This window comes from Echinops telfairi, unplaced genomic scaffold, assembly GCF_000313985.2.
Source record: "Echinops telfairi isolate 266 unplaced genomic scaffold, ASM31398v2 ScPeMD7_7425;HRSCAF=8463, whole genome shotgun sequence".
Lineage (NCBI taxonomy): Eukaryota > Metazoa > Chordata > Mammalia > Afrosoricida > Tenrecidae > Echinops > Echinops telfairi.
This window is the reverse complement of record NW_022111325.1, coordinates 5,019,986-5,045,790: the sequence shown is the minus strand read 5'-3', so window position 1 is coordinate 5,045,790 and position 25,805 is coordinate 5,019,986. Positions and strand designations below refer to the sequence as shown.

The window sequence follows — 25,805 nt, the reverse complement described above, 5'->3', positions numbered from 1 at the left end:
CTAATGCCAGGGGCTTAAGTGGAGAGGAAATGTTTTGAGAATGATGAGGGCAATGAATGTATAAATGCGCTTTACACAATTGATGTATGTATGGAATGTGATAAGAGTTGTATGAGCCCCTAATAAAATGATTTTTAAAAAAGAATATAACAGAGGTTAAAAAGAAAGAAAGAAAACAAAGCAAAAAAAAAAAAATACCGCATTGCGATCAAGTTGTTTCTCGCTTATAAGGACCGTGTAGAATTGCCCCTGTGTGTTTCTGAAACTGTAACTCTTTACAAGAATAGAAACCCTCCCTCATCTTCTTCCACCAGTGGCTGGTGGTTTTTGAACTACTGACCTTGTGATTAGCAGTCCAACATATAACCCATTTACCACCAGGGTTCTTCACACAATTTAGGAGGCTAGGGGTACTAGCTCTAAGAGAAGACATCTTGCTTTGTCATCTATAACAGAAGATTCTTGACTCTTTTTTGCTATTGTTTCTCAATTCTTTAGTGCGCTTTCCTGTAACATGGCATCTATCTCCCCCATGTATGCTTCTTTGTTTCTGTCTCTAATCTACTATTTTATATCTCAAACGTGATTGATTGCGGCACACTCGATGCAGATATAAGCTAATTAATGTAGCAAGTAAATGCTATTCCCAAATAGAATATATCCACAGGTATGCTGTTAATTGCCTTGGAGTTGATTTTGACTGCGACCCAACACATATTTGGGGGAATACAATTAATTCCTTAACAAAGAACAAGGTGTAGAACAAATAAACAGTGTTTCTTTTACTCTTGAGGTGGTCATCTTTTAAAAGGAAACTTGAAAATTTCTGAACAAATTCCAAGTTAAACAACCCTAAAAAATATTCTCAAAGTAGAACACCACATTTCTAGATCATTATCAATACTTATCTTTTTTAAAAAAAAAGAATGATATTTATTCCTTGGAACACATTTGAAAAAATATCCCAAGGAGATCAGAAGATGCAGGACACATTTATTTGTCACAGCACATATTTCGAGGATCAAAACATCTTCTAAACTGGAACACACTTGTAAACAAATAACTTAGGGAGAAATTATAATTGATGGACTGCACTGTGCAAGGTGTGAGGCAGATTCTCTCCTTCTCAGGTGGGGCGCACGCTCGTGTGTGTGTGTGTGTGTGTGTGTGTGTGTGTGTGTGTGCCAAAAAGGATCAAATGTTATCAATAATATGCCTCTAAGGCTTAAGCACAAATTTTTAAGTCTTAAACTGGGACAAATTATAATGATATACATAAATGTTCATTGATTTCATTTTTTTTAATGTGAAATGCCTCAAGCTTATCTTTTTTTAAAAAATTGACCCATGGCTTGAAATGGAAAAAATAAATATTTGGGACAAATTTTGCCCTAAAAGATAATCTAGTGTCTTCTGGTTCTTCAAAGAAGACTGGGGCAATACCTACCCTGTCCCATTCTAAAGAATGTTTTGCCACAACTTGAGTAAAATCCTATCCACTTTGAGTCATAAATTCATCTCAGATTATAGGCTGCTTTTGGAGAGAGTAAATTCCATAAATTTTGACAGCATGTAATCACAATTACATCCTTTTAAATCATGCAAGTTAACAGCACCAGTCACTAAGACATTTTTTTAAAGTATTCTTGTAGTTGAGCAGCAATTTATTTTTGTCTGTACTTTGGCTTTTTATTTTTTAATCATTTTATTGGGGGCTCATACAGTTATTAGAATCCATAAATCCATCCATTGTGTCAAGCACATTTATACATTTGTTGAGCACCAACTTCTATCAAAACAAATGCTATGCAGTTGATGATTAATACAATCAATAAAATTGAGAGTGGCTACACGGATTTGAGATATGAAATTTACATCTCCCAGTATTTAAATGACAGTCTAATAAGTCAGCCAAGGTGCAGTATATCATCGACGAAGCATATCTTAGTTGGTTTCTCAAAAGCAGGAGTCTTTTCACAGAGAACCAGCTACTATCATTTCATTTGAGATCCTTGAATCGAATGTTATATCTCCAGCTTAGAAAACTAAATGTTAATAGAATCATAAAATTTTAGAGTTGTACAGAAGGTAGGGGATCACTTGGTCTATCCATTCTTCTTACATGGGGAAAATGGTTTAGTCCAATGAAGGGGAAATGACCTATCATCCTGAACAGATGGCCTTTTATTTAGAGAGTAAGAGTGTCACCAAGACTGGCTGGGGTGGATATTAGGATGATACTGAGGCTGGTAACAATGGACTTCAGAATTTGTTTTAGAGCAGAGCTGAGCTGTCATCACTGGATTGCTTACTTTGAAAGTAGGATTACAGGGAGAGGGAGCGGGGGACCACCAAACCCAGGGACAAGGGAACAGCAAGAGATCTAAAATCAATGGTTAGGGGACATCAAATACCTAGAGGGTTTAATCAAGTGCAATGTAGCCGAGAGGAAGTACTGAGAGCTGAATGGAGGTTGACCATGATAGTGAGACAGGAGAAAAGTAAAAAGAAATAGAGGAAAAGACTAAGAGGCAGAAGACATTTATAGAAATATGGGCATGTATATATGCAAATATATTAATATATAATAGGGATATAGATTTATATACATATATTTAAATGTTAAGTACTAGGGAAGCAGACAGACATTGAACCTCTATTCAAGACCTCCCTCAATGCAAGAACATTTTGTTCTAATAATCTGGCATTCTGTGATGCTCATCTCCCTCACATGATTGCTGAAGACAAATGGGTATGTAAGCATATGTGGTGAAGAAAACTGATAGTACCTGGCTATCAAAAGACATAGTGCCTGGAGTCTTAAAGGCTTGGAGTTAAACAAGGGGCCATCTAGCAGGAAAGCAACAAGCCCACATATAAGAACCACACCAACCTTTGTGATCATGAGTTGTCGAGCGGATCAGGTATCAGGCATCAGAAGATCCAAAACAACCATATCAATGAGAACGAGAGGGGTTGGAGTGGAGACCCAAAGTCCATCTATAGACAATTGGACATCCCCACACAGAAGGGAAGGGATGAGTCAGCGAAGGTGCAGTATATCACCGACGAAACATACAACATGCCTTTAGTTCTTTAATGTTTCCTCCCCTCCTCCCCACTATCATGACCTCAGTTCCACCTTACAAATCCGGCTAGACCACAGCATGTACAGTGATACAGATAAGAGCTCTTGTCACATGGAATCCAGAACAGTTAACCCCCTCAGGAATAGTAAAAGGAGTAGAGATATCATGAGAGTGGGGAAAGATGGGGGGAGAATGGGGAGAAAGGGGGAAGCAATTGTAATGATTGATGTATAACACTCCCCCCATCCCGAGGCAAACAAAGGAAACGTGGGTGAGGGGAGACAGCTGACAGTGTAAGATAGGAAAATAATAATAGCTTATAACTTACCAACGAGTGCACGAGAGTGGGAGGTTGAGGGAGGGAGGGGGAAAAGGAGGAGCTTATACCAAGGGCTCAAGTAGAAAGAAAATGTTTTGAAAATGATAGCAACATAGGTACAAATGTGCTTGATACAATTGATGTATGGATTGGTACAAGAGCTGTAAGAACCCTAATAAAAAAAATTTTTTTTTTAAAGAAAGAAAGTTGAATGTCTCTGGGATGGCTAATTTTTACTGGGCTTCATTTTAAAAGAGCTCATTCTTCATAACCTGGACCCATGTTTGGCTAGATATTCTGTCTGCCCACTGAACAGGAGACGGGAGCCCAGCCTGCTGAATTCTGACCTGTCTGATTTGCTGTTTCCTGGTGCCCCAACCCTGAAGAAGGCGTGCTGTTCAAGAGCCACTTCCTGTTCAAGAGGAGCTGTTCAAGAGGAGCTTGAAGATGCTGGCATTGCCCAACCGGGACACACACACATGCTCTTGTTCTCGCCCCTGACCTTCATGTTCAACCACCGCAATTGCCAACTTGCTCTTTAATTTTAGGCCAGAAGAACAAGCCTAGGTTGTTAGGCCCTCAAAGATCAATGTGATTGCCCATGTCAATTCAAGAGAGCACAACCATCTTTTCTCTCCTGACAGGAGAAATGTGTGTCTACATTTCTGTATACATTTCCAGCCATTTTGCTTTATTCAGGTAGGAGCACTTCATCTGAACAGGGATCTTTCCCCTGTACTCTGTCCATCTCTGGGAGATATCAAATTCCCTGACTTCTGTCTGATTTGGAAAGAACAGGAACTCAGACATAAGCTCTGGGGTGTGCTCAGGAGCTTCAAACTCACTAGGCTCTACTTGCAGACAGGAGCAGCTAATTTCACAGCTGTTTCATATGCGTGGGGGACCAGCCTCCACCACCGAATGGGGCCAAGGAGGGTGGTTGTGCAACTGAGGGGTAAATAAAAGAGACATGAGACCCGGCATGCAAGGGCTCACCTCTGAGATGGTTTCAGGAACCAGGTCTGAGCAGAGAGAGAGAGAGTATAATGTATTCTCAAGAACTTATATAATCTTGGGCACTCAAGTCACGGTAAACATACATAATAGGAAGGGGTTGGACTGGAGGTACACACATAACATGAGGGGGATGAGCTCGGGGTATATACACAATAGGAAAGGGGGGCACTGGAGGCATACATGTGACAGCAAGATACATACATAATAAGATGGGTGGGTTCTAGAGTCAAGATGGCAGCCTAAATTTGGTTGTCTCTGAGCTGGTTTGACCTTAGGTGTCTTTGAGCTCTTCTCCAGGGAAACCATCTCGGATCCTTAAGCATGGCCATAATTAGGATTAGATGGGATGATTGCTTTGATGCCAGATAAATTTTAGACAGATCGCCTTCAAGCAGTTGGCATTCAATAGCATAGTGAGTGGCCACATGTTTGCAAACAGCACCTTAAATTTGGCATTATTATGGGGGGACATTGAAAGGAATGGCTTACTTAGGAGAATGTGACTGGAACGCATCTCCAATTTACAAACATGAAGTTCTCACCCCACGGGAGTCCCAGGCTATCAGACTCCTTAATGCATTTGCATTGAGAGTTTGCCCACATACACTCTCTTCCCAGTTCTGTTTCCCACACATATGGGCATTTCAATTTTCCTGAAAGAATGTCATGCCTGAAGTGTAAAACAAACCATGTAAACGCTTTTTGAAGGTTGCTCAGTTCTGAAGAATAGTATTTAACTCCAAATGCAAACCATAGGCAGGTCCAATTTTCATCCACTTTTGGGGGGGTTTGGAACAATCAAGCCATGGGCAAAAGATGAGGTGGCTGCTGAGAGGGAAATGAATGTGCCTGGGATCATGGTTACAACAAGAAGTTGAGGCAGGATTCAAAGTTAGGCCTACCTGACTTTCCCATGCTTGAGGTTTCCAGCCCACATCTTACCAAACCTACTGGTGTGGAAATGGATAGATTCAAAAATTAAAAGATTAAGTTATCATGCTTTCAGCTTTATCAGATGATGGCAACTTTCCGTTAGCTGATAATTCAGTTGGAAGATTAATTAATCTCCATATAATTGGGAGATTAATCCAGAAATTAAAAGCTCACTCCCTGCTTGGAAGTGATTACATAAACACTATGAAGAAAATCTTTCTTAAGGTAAAAATTATAAAATTTTATATTTGATTGTAAATGAAGAAATATAGAGGGAACTATTTCAACCTATCTCATTGAGGATTTTCCTCCTTTTCAATGACTCTCTAGAAAACCTAGAAGTCTCGATGGTATCATGAACTAAGTGGTTCTAACCTACCAACCACTCCATGAGAAAAAGAAGAAGCTGCTATCTGCTCCCGTAAAGATGTATAGTCTTGGGAACTCTGTACTGCAGTCCTGTGCTGTTGGATACAGTCACTATGAATCCGAATCCACTCAGTGGCAGGGGAGCTTGGGTTATTTTGTTGTTGTTTTCTAGAAAACATGATGTCCCCAAAACAAGTGAGCAAACGGTTTTCCATTCTCACTTTAAAGACCACGCAAGCATTTCATAATCCTCTTTTATTTCTTTAACCAAACCAAAATCTCGTGCCACTTTTAACTTCACAGTGCTTCTATTGACACCCTTAAACCTATTATCTTAAGCCCATAAGACTTTTTTTTAGCGTCTGTATCAATACTATTAAGGACTAGTTCTCATAACTAGATGCAAAATCTCCTGGAGTCCAAATACAGACTCAGAACGTCCCTTCATCCTATCCCAGTGATCACTGAGGTCGTGTTAGAACTGTTGATAGGGTTTTAGTCAGGTTTCAGGGTAAGGGACAACAACATTAATAGAGATTAATACTTGGTATTTTATAGATTGCCCTTTTTTTCCATGATAAGCTGTTTTTCTAAGTTGTATTATCATCACTTCTTGTGTTAGCACCACTCTCCCTCAAGTTGCCCTGTAAGCATTGCAAAAGTCTTTTTTGTTGACCACTTTAATATAGCTTCTACTTTCAGACCCAGTTATGCTTCTAAAATGTGATCCTTATAGTTCTCCACTGAAAAAAAATAAAAATTAAAAGTCTCTCATGCCAAAAAAGTAAACTATACCATTGGCATTTTTATTTGCAGCTTAAAGGAAGGAAACTGCTGGCAACTATGTTTAAAATGAGAAATTGTATTCTTTCTTATCTGTTTGACATAATTTTATGCTTTAATGGGAGTGAAAATGTGCTATTTCAAATTCAGACACACTTGAATCGCTATCATTTGCTTCTTTTTTCATTATTTTTTTCTTCTGCTTTAACGTCTGAGCACCTGGCATCTCAAACCGTCTGTGTACAGACTGCCTGTGTTTAAAGAAATGAAAAACTCTGTCTTGAGGCTGTTAAGTGCAACTTGAAATGAAATGAAATTATAACCATTCTTACTTTGTGAGCATTCTCTTTCCCAAGCTTATTACTTCTACAATTTCATGCTGTCTCTGAAATATACTTTTTTTGGAAGCAAACGAAATAGAATCATTTTCCTGATGTCCTTGCTAGCATGTTAATACATTTTAACACAAATTTGAAATCATTTCTTGTAAGAGCTTTTTAAAAATACTTTTGTAAGCACATGAATTTCCATTTTTTAAGAGACATAACTAAATAATGTAGCATGGCATACAAAACTTTCTGTCTTAGTCCTTATTCCTGGGTCCCCTATAGCCATGACCCACATCCCAGATATCCTATTTCTGTACTCCTCAATCTATCTGAGGTGAAGGACCAGTTATTTCCCCCCAAATTCACTGTAGACCACTAATTTTGTAAAGTATAATGAAAATGAGATAGTTAATAATTAAAATTAGAAGACCATGCAAGATCTGTTTTGCTTTACTGTTGAATTCATTGTTTACTATGATTTACTCTTAGATCCCTGGTAGTGTGGTGGTTACATGTTGGGCTGGTAACTGAAAGGTGAACAGCTTGAATCCACCAGCTACTCTTCAGAAGAGAGATGAGGCTTTCTAGTCCTGTAAAGAGTTACAGTCTTAGAAACCCACAGGCGCAGTTCTACCCTGCCCAACAGGGTCACTTGAAGTCAGAATTAGCTAAATGGCAGAGAGGAAGAGCGACATGATTTGCTATTAGATTAACAGACACCAAGTCAAGCTTTCACATTGGCATGACACTTTCTGAACACTTTGTTCTCTCAGTTTCTGTCCTGTGGTGGAGTAGCTGGATTGCTATGGCACTTGGAGCCATAGTCTTTGTAACTTCCATTAACTGACTGGGGAGGGTCTTACAGACTTGGGTGTATTGTTTCTTTCCCCGATGGATCTAGCTATGAGAAGGTAGGGAAGATACGGATAAGATTATATGAATCACTTGTGAGTGTTTGTTAACAGAGTTGTGATTTTTAAATTTTTAACTCAACAAGGACAAATACATGGACGTTAAATAACTTACTTCATTTAAAAGGTCTGGGTTTGGGCCCAAATTAGAGATGAAATTAGGAAGTTTCTAGAAACTAATGAGAATGAGAATACATCATACCAAAATTTATGGGTTACAGGAAAGGCAGTCATCAGAAGATGCTTGATAGCAATAAATGCACATATGAAGAAGGAAGAGAAACTTTTGGTTGATACCCTATCACAAAATCGTCAACAGTTGGAACAGAGTCAACCAACAGAATAATCCATCTAATAGCAAAAGAAAAGAAATGATAAAAATCAGGGCGGAGATATGTAAGTGGGGGAAAATGAAAAAAATTCAACTCAGTAAAAAGGCGGTTCTTCGAAAGGATCAACAGAACTGACAAACTGCTAGGAAACCTAACAACAAATAGGAAAGAGCAGACGTCAACATCCAGGTAAAACGATGAAACAGGGGACCCCAATGAAATGAAAAGACTACTTACACAGTCTTATGAAAGACTGTACTCCAATGAGTTCAACAACTTGGAGAACATGTACAAATACCTGGAAAAACAATCCCTCTGGAAATTATCTCATTTGGACGTCAAGAACTTGAACAGACCCTTAGCAAAAGAAGAAATAGAAAAGGCTATTAAGAAACTCCCAACTGAAAAAAGCCCCGGCCCAGATGGTTTCAGAGGATAATTATACCAAGCATTCAGGGAAGAGCTGCCACCAGTCATACACAAACTCTTCCCAAATATAGAAAAGGACAGTGAACTCCCAAGCACATTCTATGAAGCTAGTATAACACTGATACCAAAGCTGAGCAAGGGTCCCACAAGAATAAAGAACTGAAGGCCAGTATCTCTAATAAACATAGATGCAAAAATCCTCAACAAAATGCTGGCCAATGGAATAGAAAAGTATATATATATATATTCCATCATGACTAAGTTGGATTAATATCAGGGATGCAGGGATGGTTAAACATTCAAAAAGCCATCAACATTATCACCAAATTAACAATAAAAAGGACAAGAACCACATGATAATATCAGTAGATGTAGAAAAAGCATTTGACAACATTCAACACCTTTTCCTAATTAGGATACTCAGGAAGACAGGAGTAGAAGAAAATTACCTCAATATAATAAAAACTATTATGAAAAACCAACAACCAGCATTACAATTAATGGAGAAAAGATGCAAACATTCCCACAGAAAAATGGGATCCGACAAGTATACAAGTATACCCCTTGTCCCCACTCCTATTCAACATCGTCCTAGAGGTCCTAGCTAATAACATAAGGCAATGGAAGAATATCAAAGGTATTTGTTTGGAATAAGAAGAAGTGAAATTATCATTATTTGAAAATGATATGATTTTGTATATTGGACACCCCAAAGGTTCCACAATAGGATTGTTGGAAACATTAGAGGAATATGGTAGAGTGGCAGGATACAAAATCAACAAGCAGAAGTCCATTAGATTGCTATATACCACTGATGGGACTACAGAAAAGGAGCTCAAAATGGTAGTATCCTTCACAACTAGCCAAGCATAGATTGAAATATCTAGGGATATACCTAACCAAAAACCCAAAATATCTGTATGAGGAAAATTATAGAACATTATTACAAGAAATCAAAAGGGATATTCACAAATGGAGGAATATCCCATGTTCCTTGATCAGAAGACTCAATGTTGTAAAAATGTCAATCCTGCCCAAGGCACTATATAAATCCAATGCAATCTTCATGCAAATCCCAGCAAATTTTTTCAAAGAAATGGAAAAACTATCAACCATATGGAAAGGGAAAAAGCCCAGAATTGGCAAGGAAGCCCTCAAGAAGGAGAATAAAGCGGGTGGGCTTGCATTACCTGCCTTCAAAATGCGTTATACAGCCACAGTTGTCAAAACAGCATAGTACTGGTATTATGATAGGTACTCAGGCAATGGATAAGAACAGAAAATATGAAATTAAAAACAGTAGCATATGGATTGGGATAACAGTTGTATGAGCCCCTAATAAAATGTTAAAAAATAAAATAAAATAAAATAAAAATAAATAAAAAACAGTAGCATATTGACAACTGATCTTTGACAAAGGCCCCCAAAATAGCAAAGAAAGCAGATGCCTTTTTCAACAAATGATGTTGGAAAAACTAGATATCAGTCTGCAGAAAATGAAACAAGACCCTTACCTCACGCCATGCACAAGAACAAATTCAAGGTGGATCACAGACCTCGAGGTAAAACCCCAAACTATCAGGATCATCCATGAGAAAATTAGGGCAAAGCTAAGAACCGTAGCGCAGGGCATACATGGGCTATCAGAAATAAGGAAGATTATACACCTAGAGGAAGATAAAATAGGTGGGAACCTACTAAAGATGAAACACGTGTATACATCGAGAGACTTCATCAAAAGAATAGTGAGAAAGCCCACTGACTGGGAAAAGATATTTGGTAATGACATAATAGAAAAAGTGTTTATTACTAAAATCCACAGAATCATGCAAGCTTACAAGAAAAAAAGATAGCCTACTGAAGAGGTGGGCAAAAGACTTGAACAGAGATTCATGAAAGTGGAAATCCGAATGGCCAATAAACAGATGGGAAAATGCTCCCAGTCTTTAGCCATCCAAGAAATGCAAATCAAAACAACCATGAGATATCACATAACACCCACAAAGAGAGCCCAATTCATGCAAACAGAAATCAACAAATGTTGGAGAGGGTATGATGAAAAAGGAACTCTTATCCACTGCTGGTGGTCTTGTAGATATGTACAGTCACGGTGGGAAGTGACTTGGCTTTCCCTAGAACAGATGGAAATAAATCTACCATATGACCAGCAATTCCACTTCTGGGGATATACCCAGAAGAAATAAGAAACAGACTGTGACCAGACATCTGCTCTCCAATGTTCATTGTTGTATAGTTTACAATTGCAAAAAAAAAAAAATGGAAACAGCCTAAATTTCCATCAACAGATGAATGGATAAAAAAAAATCTGGTACATACACAGAATGGAATACTATGCATCCCTAAAAATGGTGATGAAACTATGAAATACCTCATCTCGTGGAAAGAGTTGGTTGCTAAATGAAGTTGCCCAAGCACAAAGAGTCAAGTACAACATGAGTCCACTGAGGTAAGTTCAAACAGCAGAACATAAGGGAAACAGCAGGGCGTAAGGGAAAATGCACACAACACTTAGTCCCTGGACTGAGGACCAGATATTTTGGCAAAAGGCAGATCAAACCCAATGATTCATATGTCATCAACACCAGATACAGATAGCACCTGCACTGAAAGGCATTTTTTCCCCTCCATCTCATATGCCTTTAAGGCCCACAGAGAGCTGGGGGAAGAATAACTACTGCAAGGGGGATGGGGCGTGTTTATATTTCCACAGGAAAGGGAAAGCAAGAGTAGACCTCATTCCAGTGTGTCAATTCTCAGAACAGCTTGTTCCTAAAGATGCCTGCAGAGCTGGCCTCAGCTCAAGACATAAGGCCGTCTTCAAAGATGACAGTGCTGTAGAGGACAGCCCTAAAGACACAGTTCAAGGAAAGAGGGTGGCCTTTCCACCCACCTGGGAACAAACCAAGATAGGAATGCAACAGACCAGTGATGTGAGCAAAGTTATGAAGTCCCTGGAGAATCCTAATTGTAAACTTCTAACTTGGGGAGCAGCACTTGGCACCCTATCTGGGGATTACTCACAAGAGGGTCACAGTGAAAGTCTAAAGGTATAACTGGGGTGGGGAGCACTAGAATGCACCATCCCTGACTGCAGGAATAGCAACGTGGTCTTATAGGATGCTTGCCTTTTGGATATAATGGATGAAGACTAAAAAGGTGTGTCTGTTTTTAGATAAATGGGACCCAGGATAGGTAAACCTGAAAGAAATGGGGTCAGGACAGATGGTTTATAACATGTCCCTCTATATATATATAACACATAGGTATTCATTTGTTCTATGTCACGATCCCTGTTCTAAGTCATGATAGACTTGTGACTATCTGTATGGTTTTTTGGTTTGTTTGTTTTTTGTTTTTGTTTGCTGTTTATCTATACAAGATATTCAGGATAAGCAATCTTACAGAGATAGTGACTGGACCAATGGGCCCAGGGGGGCATGGGAGGAGAGCAGGGGGAAGGAAGGTGAGTGGGAAGCCAACAATGACGGGTACAGGGGAGGGTACAGGGGAATAGTAAGTGTTCTAAAATTGAGGATGTGGCTTTTCGGTCCTGTTAATTCAATGTATTTGTATCTGAGTGGTGGACGATGGGTAAACATAATGGAGGAGTAGAAGGGGAAAAAAATATATATATATATAAATATATGTGTATTTTTTATATATGCATATATATGCATACATTACAATGAAGCAAATGGACTTTGGCTTCTACTTAAATCTTGCCACAGTACAAGAACAGTTTGTTGTAATAATGTGGCATTATACATTCACTTTGTGGACAAAATTGCTGAAGACAAAATGGGTGCATATGCAAATGTGGTGAAGAAAGCTGATGATGCCTGGCTATCAAAAGATATAATGTTTTGGGACTTAAAAGCTTGTAATTAAACAAGGCACCACTAGCAGGCAAGCAACGTAGCCCACATGGAAGAAGAACACCAGCCTATGAGATCATGAGGTTACCATGGGAAGAGGTATCAGAAGTTCAAAAACCCACAACCAAATCAATGTGAAGGGGCGTGGATGCAATGGAGACCCAAAACCCACCTGTCAGATAATTGGGCAGCACCTCTCAGAAGGGCCATAGACAATGGATGATAAATCCAGGGTGCAGTATGGTATTGATGAGCTACATAACTATCCTCTAGTTCCTAAATATTTCCTCCCCTTACTATTATGGTTTTTATTTGTTTTACCTCATTAATCATATTAGATTTGCATATGTTCATTTGTATATTTAAGATCTTGTGGTACATGAAAGTCAGGAGAGATAACCCTTCAGAAATAGTTACAGGAGTAATGGTACCCTGAGGGTACTAGAAGAGAAAAGGGAGGAAAGGGGGTGGGGGAGCTGGATGGAAAGCTGAGAGCATTGCTGGTTTGTAGAAGGCTATAGATGACAGTGGGAGCCCAAGATTCATTTGTGGGAACCACACAGGATATAAGCCTCCAGTGAACTCTCTCTATCTACAATTGAGGAATGGGGGCAAGGATATTGGAAAGATAATGACAGAAGATCAAAGGCATAAATTTGACTTGAATAGTTAAGATGTTGTTAGTTGATTCCCCCTCTGAGGCACACTGGACCTGATCTGGTTTTCAACATTTTCTGTATTTTTGTTCATTCATATTAGGGAGCATCTCAGAGGTGTTATGTCATTGGAAGTCATACTCTTGAAGTTGTGTTACATGTTGTTCTGTTTTTCAGTATATGCAACTCAGGACTGATGAAGCGATAGGGACAGCAAGTTTAATAAGGATTTCAGGGGGTCGGGGGGTCATGTGGCAGGGGGAGGTAAAAGGGAGACAATGTCTAGGAGTCCAGAAAGAAAAAGATTGTTTAGGAACTGATTGTGATAGCCATTGTACAATACTTCTTGACGTGATTGAACTATGGAATGATATGGTATATGTATGAACTCTCAATTAATAATAAAAATTTGAAAAGCAAACAGAAAAATAAATAAATAAAATAAAAACTTGGAACTCTAAGATGAGATTGATCAATCTTGTCATCTTGCTGGGTGTAAAATGAGTCAACTCAGCAGTAGAAAGAGGGATATTTCACCATCAAGAAAAAAGATCCCAGAGTAGAATGTGTCCTTTGGACCCTGAGATTCCTGAGCATTGACTCTCCTCAGTCCAGAGACAGAAAACTGTGATGCCAGAAAAGTTAAGTATACGTGGTAGAGCAGCAGCAGCAGCAGCAGCAGCAGCAGAACCAGGAACCAGAGCACAAAACAGAACAGTGGCCTTCCCAGACCACAGAGCAAGTAAAGCTGAGTGCCTTTGGTTTGAGGTTTATGGTAAAGTAACATGCTTTTTGGACATTTATTGGCAGTGTTAAAAGACTGTAATCTTGACCAAACAGGGTCAGTGAACAAGAAGCCATGTGGTTGGAAAGGCATTAACCAGACAGTTATGCCTACAGGAAGACACTTCTGAAGAAAGAGCTGTATTCTGAGTATATTTGATCCTGAATTATAATCTGTTAATTTCTCTAATAAACCCAATAATCACTAGTATGGTCTGTGATTTCTGTGGACTCATTGCAATGAATTATCAAAAACAATAGAAAAGCAAGTGCCATGGGAATTACAATTGATGGCAGAATTGGTAAAGAAGATTGGAGCGTGGAGTCATGTTTGACCTCTTCCTCACTGGAATCAGTCTTATGCTGATATGTTTGATTCTAGTTTCCTCTTTTGAAATCAGAAGAAGTCAAATTTTCCCCAACCACATGCCATTTTTACATATGCATACCTTCTTATTGATCAGTAATAAATATATTCTTACCCAGCCCTATTCCATGGACATCCAGGTGTTTACAAACACTTATTCACTACAACATTCAAACACTGAGATTTTATCTATCTCTGTGACTTTCATTCCTCAGTTTGGAGTTATTCCAAAGTGATGTAAAAGTGGCATAGCATCAGACATCTTCACCAACCTTCACAAAGTAGATCATTAGGAATCTAAATCTAATTCCTATAAAGTAGAGGTTAGGCATACCTACATCCTCCAATCCTTTTTACCAATTCTGAAACAAACCATATGTGCTACTACACTCTCTACTTCTCTGCTGGGTTGAATGATTTGTGCCATGGAATCATTTAGATAAGGATTGAGATAAGTTTAGATAAGGATTGGAGTTGACTTTTAAGAATGTGCTCATGATCTGACTGTTCTGGATTGATACTGTTTTCTTTTGCCTGTTGTTATTGATAGAAATGATTGTTGGGAAGTATAGAGAGCTTGTAAGCTCACTGTCTTCAGACATCATTTTGAATCTTTTTTTTTAAATCATTTTATTGGGGGATTTTACAGTTCTTATAACATTCCATACACTCCAATTTCTGTTGCGAATATTTCCATCCTCATTAGCAACATTTAATACAATGATCCTTCTCACTACCTTAGCCCTTCTGTCCCTGGTCCCTATAATACGTCTTTCCATCTTTCTCGCAGTAACGCTAACATTCTGGAAACTAACTAAAAAGATTCACCTGAAAAGAAGGCTCTGGAAAGATAAGCCCCACCTAGTGATTTGGAATACTCAGGAATTTTGCATTCAAAGAGACTTGCCTAGAGGGCTGTTGATAGACTAAAGAGGAAAAAAAGAACACTTTGGCTTTTTGAATTTTGAACAAGTGGTTTGTGCCTGAGATTGGAAAAATCTGGAGCCAGGGGAGGAACTCTCCACTCTAGAACCGAACTGTTAAAGGGAGCCTGTGGACAGGCTGAAATGCTTACTAGGTGGCCACCTGGATCCACTTGTTGAGTGGAAGTGAGAGAAATGCAGCAATAAAGAAACAAGTTGAGTTGGGCCACTGACACCTGTGGACCTGGTTCAAGGGTTTAGAGAAGACAAGAATGGGTTGACTGGTCTGAAGTTCATGGCCTAGCAAAAGGGTGCTAGGGTTGTTGAGAATTTGTGATGGCACCCATAGTTGAGATGCGCAGCAGCCTTTTAACACCCTGGTGAGGCTAAATGAGATGTCCAACATTGAGTTGACAAGAATCCGACTAAATGAAGAGAAGATTTTTGAGCCTCTGAATTGGTGTATATTGCTGCTGACTTTATGGGTGACCTGTCCTGATTTGATTTTTGCTAATGGATGCAAACTCACAAGGTTCCAACTGGAATGAAGATTCTTCACATCAAAGAACATGCTTGTTTCCTCAGAGCACTGGGTTGATGGAAGTGGGCAGTATAGAAATTGAATACCCAAAATTGGGTGGATTCAAGCATGAAGTGGCTGGTTTACAAACTTTCAAAGGTGGGGGAATATATTCATAGGGTATAGGATTAAGGTGTATGTGTTCACTTAACTGCAATTGTTAGGCATAGAATATTGTTTTGCTCCCTTACGGAATATTATGTTTAAATGCGGCTGGCACATTTTGAATTTATGCATTTTAGGTTTGTCCTGTTAGGTACAGATATGATTTATTATTATTTTGTTTAAAATTTATGTATGGCTAAAGAGTTGTGCCAAGTTGACAAGGGTTGGTCTGTGGTAGTTAACACAATTTTATGCTAACTTGATAAAAGAATGAAGGGGTGGGGTCTAGCCTTTCAATCAAATCACAACTTGATTGATTCTTCCTTGTGACCATGGCCTTCTCATGAGGATTCTGGGAACTTCTTTTTCCTCCCTGGAGGAAGGACATGCTCTGCTTCATCTTCCTGTGGACAAGCCACATGGAACCATGGTGATGGCAGCCGGAGCTCTGGAGAAACTTCCACCACCACTGGAGCCACAAGACTTTCCATCCACCGGCCTGTGATCTTTCTGCATTCAGCATCACTGCATGTGTTGTGAGTCTGCAGAGGAATTTATAGACTGGTATCGGACATGAGGACTAATATAGAACTTATGAACTTGATCTGGACTGGGCTGGGATGTTTTCTTATACAATTGCTTTTAATATAAAGCTCTTTCTTATACACATATGAGTGTCTCTGAATTTGTTTCTCTAGTCAGCCCAGACTAACACAGTGCCCTATTTATATCAATTTCCTAGGTCTGTGGCTCCATTGCATGCTGTATCACACTGTCTCTGGTGTTACATTCCTCTGTCTCCTCAGACTGAGAAGTTCTCAACTCAGGGACATTGGGCTCACCTGAAACATGTCAGAAGTACTGGAGACAGTCTCACCATCCTGCCTCTAAGAGTATTCTGACTACACTTCTTTGAAAACAGATTTATTTGTCCTTCTAAGGGTCCATGGCGCCTTCAATATTCTTCAGCAGCACCACAACTCAAATGCCTGGATTCTTCTTTAGTCTTTTTTATTCAATATCCAATTCTCACATGCATAGGAGACAATTGAAAATATCATGGCTTGGGTCAGGTGCACCTTAGTTCCCCAAATAAATTCCTTGTTTTACAACACTTAAAAGAAGTTTTATGAATCAGATGTACCCAAAGCAATGTGTCATTTGATCTCCTAGTTGCTGCTTTTATGAGCATTGATTGTGGATCCAAGCAAGATGAAATCCTAGACAACTTCAATCTTTTCTCCATTTATCATAATGTTATCTATTGGCTTACTTGTGAATATTTTGGTCTTCTATACATTGAGTTGTAATCTATATTGAAGACTGCAATCTGTGATCTTCATTATCAAGTGCCTCCAGTCCTCCTCACTCTCAGCAAGCAAGATTGTGTCATCTGCAGATTGAAAGTTGACAATACGCCTTCAGCCAGAGCTTCATTCTTCTTCATATAGTCCAGAGTCTCTAATTTATTTGCCCAGCATAGAATTTAAATAAGTATGCTGGGAGGAAACAGCCCTGAATCACACCTTTCCTGATTTTAAACCATGCTGTATCCCCATGTTTTGTTCACAAGACTGCCTCTTGATCCATGTATAAGTTCAATATGGGCACAATGAAATGTTTTGGAATTCTAATTATTCTCAAGGCTATCCATAGTTTTTATGATCCACACAGTCAAATTCCTTTGCATAGTGAATAAAATACAAGTGAACATCTATCTACCTGGTATTATCTTCCTTCAGCCGGGATTTATCTGCTGTCAGCAAGGAAAGCTGCTGTTCTATATTCTACGGCAGCTCCCTGCCGATGGACTGCTGCAACCATTGTTGGACTATCTTCAGCAGCATTTTTCTTACATGTGCTATCAATGATATTATTTTATCATTTTAGCATGCTATTGGGTCACCTTTCTTTGGAATGGGTACAATATAGATCTCTTCCAGTGTGTTGGCCAAGTAACTATCTTCTAAGTTTCCTGGCACAAACAAGTAGCAATCTCACAACTGGATCGATAGGTAAAAATGGAGGAAATAACTGAAGCTGTCAAGTTTTCATCTTGCTTGAATCTACAATCATGGAAGCAGCAGTCAAGAGATCAAATGATACTTTGCATTGGTTAAATCTGGTGCACAAGACCTCTTTAGAGTATTGAACAGCAAGGATGTTACTTTGAGGACTATGGTGCACTTGACCCAAACAATGACATTTTTCAATTGCCTCATATGCATGTGAAAGTTAGACATTGAATAAAGAATCCTGAAGTAGAATTTATGTATTTGAATCGTGATGCTGGTGAAGAATATTGAAAGTACCATGGATTGCCAAAAGGAGATACAAATCTGTCTTAGAAGAAGACACATATGGCTACAGTGCTCTTAGAGGCAAGGATGGCAAGACTTTCTCACGTATTTTGGACATGCTTTCAGGAGAGACTAGTTCCCGGAGGAAGAAGAACATCATGCTTGGTAAAGGGCCAGCGAAAGAGAGGGGACCCTATGAGATGGATTGGCACAGTGGCTGCAACAATGTGCTCAAGCATAGAAAAACTTGTGAGGATGGCCCCAGACCAATCAGTGTTTCCTTCTGTTGCACATAGGGTCACTATGGGCCAGAACTGGCTCAACGGTACCTAACAACACTAACAACATGATGGGTGAAACTGTTTCTCTTTGGTACATTGTGTGATGTTAGCTGGTATTAATGATTTTATGGGCTTTATACAGCCCATGAGCCAGGTCTTTCCCAGCCCTGCTCTAGAAGAAAGATGTCCTGTATCCCAGCATTCCCATCAGAATACCATGGTTATCAGTGCTAGATGAAACCTGTATCTTGGGGCGTATTCAGTAGCACACTTCTCATAAGTACCAGAAGCCAGGTTCTCTGATGAAATTACAGAGTCTTTTTTTTGTTTGTTTTTTTAAATTACAGAGTCTTAAGGTATGCACAAGGAGCCATCGTGGTATCGTGATTATATGTTGGGCTGCCATCTGCATAGTGGGCAGTTTGTAACCACCAGCAAGAACTCTACAGGAGTAAAGAGTCTCAGAAATCCACAGGGGGTCCCTAGGAGTCAGCATTGACTTGATGGCAGTGAGTTTGGTTTAACCCAGTGGTTTAACACTCAGCTGCTTACCAAAATGTCCATCGTTTGAACCTCCCAGTGGCCCCATAGAGGAAAGATGCAGCAATCTGTCTTAATAAAGATTATATCCTCAGATACCCTGTGAGACAGTTCTACTGTGTCCTAGGGGGTCTTTTTGAGGCAGAATTGACTTAATGGCAATAGGTTTTTGTTGTTGTTGTTATTTTGTTAACAGGTCTAAGGTTTACACTATAAGAATGACACAGAATTTTCTGTTATTGTGTGACCCAATATTTGAAACTTCCTATTATGCTGTTATTTCCAGCAACATGATCATATTTCCTTAGGGCTTTTTCGAAGTACTTTATGAAAATGTTATGGGAAGAACAACGTATGTGCAGGCAACCCCCACTGAAACAATGGCTTCCTAAACACAGTATCTACTGATATACTAATTCTGGATTCCTGATGATGTGGTGTTTATGCATTTTGCTGCTTACCAGAAGGTCATAGTTTGAAAACATCAGCTGCTCCAATGGAAAAAGATGAGACTTTTTATTCATGTAAAGAGTTACAATCCAGGAAGCCAACAGGGCAGTTCTACCCTGTTCTATAGGGTCACTGGGAATGGGAATCAACTCAATGCTAGTGAGTGATTCTAATTATACTTAGGCAGAATAAGGTACTGTAGTTATAAGTACCTGAGAAGAATAGGCACCAATAAGGTAGTTGAGAAGTGAAAATATTATTTGAGTGGGGGTTGCCCACTCTGTATGAATAATAAAGACAAAAGAAGACTCAGTGCATTTAAATTATGGTGCTGAAGAATATTGAAAGTACCATGAGGTTCCAAAAGAATAACAACACAAGTCTGGGAAGAAGTACAGCCAGAATGCTCCTTAGAAGCAAAGATGGTGAGACTTCATCTCACAGACTTTGGACATATTGTCAGGAAAGAGAAATTCCAGGAGAAGGACATCATGCTTGCTAAAGTAGCAAGGAAGATCCTTGACAAGATGGATTGATACTGCGGTTTCAGCAATGGGCTCAAACAAGGACAATTGTGAAGATGGCACAGGACCAGACAGTGTTTCATTCTATTGGATTCAACTCAATGGCACCTAACAGAAACAACACCTTTCGCTAAGCCAATTAGGAAAGGCATCTCTACAGATGTGGCACTGGAGCTAAGAGCGAGCAGGTGTGGAGAAGTGGCCCGTGGGAGAGCTGGGAAAAGAATGTCCAAGGCAAAGAAGAAAAGTAAGCATAATGGACATGAGCTAGGGAGAAGCTTAGCATGGCAGGTAAGAAGCAAAAAGTTGAGTGCCACAGAAAACTTAGTACAGCATGCAACAGCCCTACAAATGGGTCCAGAGGGGTTGGAATTTGATTTTTTTTGAGGGGGGGAGTCATAGGGAAAAATCCACTCAAAGAGGAAGCATTAGAAACATATTTCCAGTACATCCCTTTGTCAGAAACTGAAAGAACCCTACTGAGATATTCTCCGTATGCTGAAACTTTGGTTTTCATCATTTATTCCTCCAAATAACCCCTTCAAAAGCTTCCTACCTCGCTGGACTCCAGTGACATGCCCCAAATAAATGGAGCATGTCAGACAGAAGGTGATGGACTTGCAACAGTGAGAGGGCAAGGATGCAAGCGATAAGTGACCACATGAGCCTCCACCTAGAAAGTTGAGAATACCTTCTAAGAAGTTACAAATTTCTACTAAGAAATCGGTACACTCTGCTCAATAAGCCGCCCATGAAAAAGGTTGACAAGCTGTAACATGAGCTCAGCACCTTACCAACTCCCCATTTTTCAAGTCTCAATTAAATGAAACAATGAAAGGGATTGGATAGCTTAATAATTTGTATGAAAATTCAAACGGAAGCCAAGCATTATTATCACCTAAGATAACAAAAAAGAGCAAGCTTATAGTGTAGATGAGATCTGACCACTCTTTTACTTCTCTCTTGTCTCTGCCAATCAAATATTACTATCAACACCATTTCTCTTTCTAATTACTCAAAATACTCTAATTACACACATCTACAGACACACACAGACTTACAGCTTCGCAGACAAACAAGAATGCCAGTCCAAATACATCTTGACTTTGACACCTTATTGTTTTCTCTAGCTATCTCTGAAGATGACAAGCAGAACCATGTGGATCTGTGACATCCCGCTGCCTTTTCGCCTTCAGTAAATGAGGTTAGAAAAAGATATTAATAAGAATATAGTCAGAAATGTCAATAAGGGGATAAATCAAAGCAACATGACTTGCTCTGATGACAAAGTTATTTCACCCAAGATCGGTTGAGACACACTACATTAGGCAGAATTCACTGCATAATTTGTGGGATTTGTGAAAAATGAAAAATCCATCTCCCATGTTTGGATGTATTAAGAATTCCAAGACAGAAACCACACAGCATTAAATCAAACCGCTGTCTTTTCTGATAAAGGGACCCTGTTCTACTTCACAGGGTACACGCTCATGAAGCCAGCCAAGAATCAAAGTCTTTGGTCATGGATATGGATATAAACACTGGAATTCTGCTCTCTAGCAACTGCAAGGAAAGAGGAGAACTACACATTTCAGAGAAGGAAGAGAACTGAAACAAGATCATTTCCATTATGGGAATAGAGAAAAGGTTTCAGGTGGATGATCCAGGGAAACTCCCAGGAGAAAGAGGTATCTGAACTAGGAAGAGGTAAAGGTTTGCCAATGTCTGACAATTTCTATTTATCCTCTAAAACTTGCCCTCACTTTGAATCAATTAAACCAACTCCTACTCCAAATACATATTTTATCATAATTACCTTCATATGCTGCACATGTAGCTTTTAAATTTAAAGAATAGAAAGGACTTTGAGTCTTTGCTTGCACTAATTAGACACACCTGTTCCAATTTACCTGCAAGTTTTACACCAGCGGTCCTCAACCTCTTTGGGGGTCGAATGAGAGTCACCTAAGACCATCAGAAACCATATATTTCCAATGGTCTTAGGAACCGAGACACCACTCCGCTATCTCTCTCCAGCAGGGTCAGCTCACATGCAGATACGCCCACTTAGGAGTACCCAGTGTGATGACTGTTACCCATGCTACACCATGCTTCAAGACAAAATTACATTTATTTGTAATTGGAAATAAATATTTCCCAATATATAATCACATATTGTTTTTGTGATTAATCACTATGCTTTAATTATGCTCAATTTGTAACAGTGAAAATACATCCTGCATATCAGATATTTACATTACGATTCCTAACAGTAGCAAAATTATATACAGTGATGAAGTAACAATGAAAATAATTTTATGGTTGGGGTCGTATTAAAAGGTCGCGGCATGAGGAAGGTTGAGAACTACTGGTCTACACACCTTGGAACAGATCCCATTTGTAACCCCTCTCTCACCAAAGGATCAGTATTGATTGACACAACAGAAAACATATTGCTGGACATTGGTTGTAGGAAGGTCATACAAAAAAACAAAACAGTCCTTCGAAAATCTGTTTTAATAGGCTTATGCTGGGGTTATGGGGATGATCCAGGTTTAAGCAAAACTAAAGAAGAAGATCAAACTAATGGAACTAAAATCGGTTTAGGATTGCTTTCCATTTCTTCAAGAATCTGTTTTTGGCCCACCAATCCCAGGCTGAGCAAAACTGATATCCTGGACTCCTGGGCTCCTGAGTGTTGGCTCCAGTGACGGATTCTTGCATGTTGGGAGCAAGAACATTCCAGCTTGACCTGTGGGAGAAGAGGAAAAGGACTTTGACTTAAGCAAAAAGAAATCAGGGGAAGGAGGGAAAAAGAGAGAAAGAAAAGAAGAACCAGTAAAGCAGAGGCTGGAGAAGACAAGGCTTACCTAAGCCTTTGAAATGAAAACGCAAGGGCGGTGAGTGCGATCGCTGTGACTATGGCAGTCAGACACGTCACTCTCTGGAACATGGAGGAGCCTTCTGGTTGGGGGGAAATGTGGACGCAGTTTTAAGAGCTCAACTTTCAATTCCTGCTGAGTCTATTGTTGATCTCTTTCTGCCCAGCCACAAGGCCCTTCGAGTATCTCTCAGTAGTACTTCTAATCCCCCACCAGCTTTCCTTGAAATGTAGCTGCCATCATTCTCTATCTTTCATTATCTGGCATCTCCCACCCTTATTTTTCTTTTGCCTAACAATCCTGCATTCAAAAGCTCTAGTGATATCTTCCATCTTTTCCATTCTGCACCCAGTTCATTCTCACCCCAGTAGATGATTATATCATGGCCTCCTAGACTGCTGTGCTTCACTTGACAGGACAGGCCAGCTGCTTCCCCAGTTGCCACATCCAAAGTTACTTGGAGATACCAGGTCTCATCAGCATTGGGCAGGACATCACCTCGCCGAGTGCCATGCTGCTCCTGTTTCCCCCGCATCCACATCACCCACACTGGTTTCGGATGGAAGCCAGCCAGATGACATACCAGTGTCAGACGGCCAGGACCAGGAGTGGGACCTTTGGACACCCAAACTTCTGGCTTCACTGTAGAGAAATAGAGAGAACTCAAGGAAGGACCCTAGGTCAGAGCTCAAGAACTAAGATTACAATGTGGGTAATCAACTTTTCCCCTTGTCTATATGGGACCTAAACCCACACATCCCATTTTTTAGATTCTCATCATAAATTTCAAAAGGATGATGAGAACTGGAAAGCTCAAATATAAGAGTTAAAGCATTCGGGGTAGAAGGAAAGAGAGTCTACCTTACCTTGCCGTTCCAGTTCTGCCTTCCCTGCCTTGAGGAGGCTTGCCAGGAATCGAGGGCAGGTGTCACTGAGAAGGTTCTGCACTATTTCCTTAATGTCTAGGTACTTGTTTAGCACCCTGCAGACTTTCTGGGCCTGACTCCCGGCTCCTGGAGATGGCAGCCAGGAATTTCCTTGGAAACTCAGGAAATCTGTTCCTTGATAAGCCCCATTTAAGAAGCTTTCTGACGGCTTCCCAACATGCATGCTACAGCCTGCTGATATTTGAAGCTCAAAGGGATCTGGAAAGACATGAGGGAGGAGAAAACAAAGATGGAAATAATTACAGAGAAGAGAGGTAAACAATTAAGATAATAAAAGGATTCAAAGGAAGGAAATTTTTCTGAAGAATTATAATGGGAGACTAGAGTTGGGGTGGAAAGGGGGAAGAAATTTGCAAGAAAATAATTCAAAGATAGCACAGATATTTTAAGATAATTCATAGAAAAGGGATAGGTAGGGGGGTTGTTAGGAAGACAGAAAACTAGTAGAAAAGAGAAATTGCTTGTGATGATTAGACACCGGCCCAGTCATGTGACCACTAGGACAATGGAGAAAGGAAGGCAGATATCTGGCTAGCAGTCTGAGAGCACTGACAATCCTTCTGAGGAACCACACTTGAGGGTATGTTCATAAAAGTGAAAAATCTATGTGCAAGAAGGCCCTCCTCTGCCTACAGAGAAAATAAACCAAACTCACTGCCATTGAATCAACATCAACTCATAGCCACCCTATAGGAGAGGGTAGAATTTCCCCTGTGAGTTTCTGGGACTATGACTCTTTACAGGAATAGAAAGCACTGTCTTCCTCCCAAAGAGCAGCTTGTGGTTTCAAACTGCTGACCTTGGGTAACCACTGTGTATTACCCAATGTGTAACCGCTAAACCCCAAGGCTCCTCAATAGAGAAGATAGGGCAAAATAAAAACAGGCACGGCTGACAAGGTATAAGATCAGGCCAATTAAGTCATAATCAGAGCCCATATGCCATCTTCCCCTTTCCCATACGGTTGGAGCCCTCAGGTAAAACAATGATCAGAGAACAGTGAACTCACATTCAAACTGAAATTGGCTGGCATATGCTTGTACTTCTCGGATGAAACCATGAAAGTACAACTGGAATAACGACTGGATGTTCTTCAGCTCCTCCGTGCTGAAGTTACCCCTAGACCAGGTCCTCAGATAGCGGATAGTGTCCAACACCTTGTCCCAGCCATGTGTCTGCACTTCGCCCAGCCAGCCTGAGCCCTGGGTGTATGCCCAGCTGTTGTTTACGAAGGAGGAGCTCTGAAGGAAGTGGAAGACAGGGACCTCCTCTGCTGCTGCATGAAGGGGTCCTGAGTTCCGGGGCTCTGAGAGAGGATGATAAACAGAAAGAGTGTCAGAGGATGGAAGGACGGGGAACCCAGAGAGGAAAGGGGAGACAGAGCTTAACAGGTTGCAGGTATTCGAATACTCATTTCCTACAGGCCAAGTTCTTCTCCCCAGAATCACACAGAGACACTGAGACAAGGGCAAGGATTTACCACTGGAACTAGCCTAGAATGCAACTCCAAGGGCATTCTATAGACTACTGTTCCTTGTGTGACCACAACCACCCCAGTGTTGCTTCTCTGTTCACTTGTGCCCCAACCACAGGTATTTCTCCACCTGAGGACTTCTTACCCTGTATGCCTTCCCCAGGGCAGAAGAGTCCCTTGAAGATCAGGAGCAGCAGAAGCAGCATTGAGATTCTGAGTCAGAGGGTAGACAAGCTACCTACCCTCACACTTCACATAGCAGCTCCACTCCAACTGCAGACAAACCTCTCCTGCCCACATCCCTTTCAAAGAAGCTAGACTACCTCCCTCAGCCACAAGCCTCCCACAGGGTTTCTCATTTCCCCTCCAGCCCTCCTTATGCTGCCCTTCTACCATCGCCCCGCCCATCACCATTGCTCCCAAGGATCTTGACTTCCAAATATTCCCCCTGCTCCATCTGTGCCCTCCTCTCCCCAGCCTGTGGTCTGACTGGAAAATTTAGAAGCTTTTGGCGATAGGGACACGCAGTCTGCACGTGGGTTTTCAATGCCATTGCTAACTAGTCAGAGGTGGTGATAAATGGAGG

At 40.3% G+C, this 25,805-nt stretch overlaps 1 protein-coding gene and 1 pseudogene across 1 annotated transcript; both read right to left on the bottom strand.

The window, feature by feature from the left end:
- Nucleotides 1–2,105: 2,105 nt before the first annotated feature.
- LOC101653097 lies at nucleotides 2,106–5,362 on the bottom strand (annotated as a pseudogene).
- Nucleotides 5,363–22,508: 17,146 nt separating this feature from the next.
- CD1E (CD1e molecule) lies at nucleotides 22,509–25,425 on the bottom strand. The gene is made up of 6 exons (XM_030887874.2): nucleotides 25,365–25,425; nucleotides 24,755–25,051; nucleotides 23,665–23,943; nucleotides 23,162–23,440; nucleotides 22,787–22,880; nucleotides 22,509–22,668 (listed from the first exon to the last, which is right to left on the bottom strand). The coding sequence occupies exons 1-6, from the start codon at nucleotides 25,423–25,425 to the stop codon at nucleotides 22,509–22,511; spliced, it is 1,170 nt and encodes a 389-aa protein (XP_030743734.2).
- Between the last annotated feature and the right edge of the window lie 380 nt (nucleotides 25,426–25,805).

What these genes read in the sequence shown, in the direction of transcription:
- CD1E (XM_030887874.2), bottom strand. Translation starts at nt 25,425, where the DNA reads ATGCTGCTTCTGCTGCTCCTGATCTTCAAGGGACTCTTCTGCCCTGGG. An exon ending in CCCTGGGGAAGGCATACAGG is followed by an intron (nt 25,052 to 25,364) that starts GTAAGAAGTCCT and finishes ATCCTCTCTCAG; the next exon opens with AGCCCCGGAACTCAGGACCC. An exon ending in GGCAGAACTGGAACGGCAAG is followed by an intron (nt 23,441 to 23,664) that starts GTAAGGTAGACT and finishes ATTTCTCTACAG; the next exon opens with TGAAGCCAGAAGTTTGGGTG.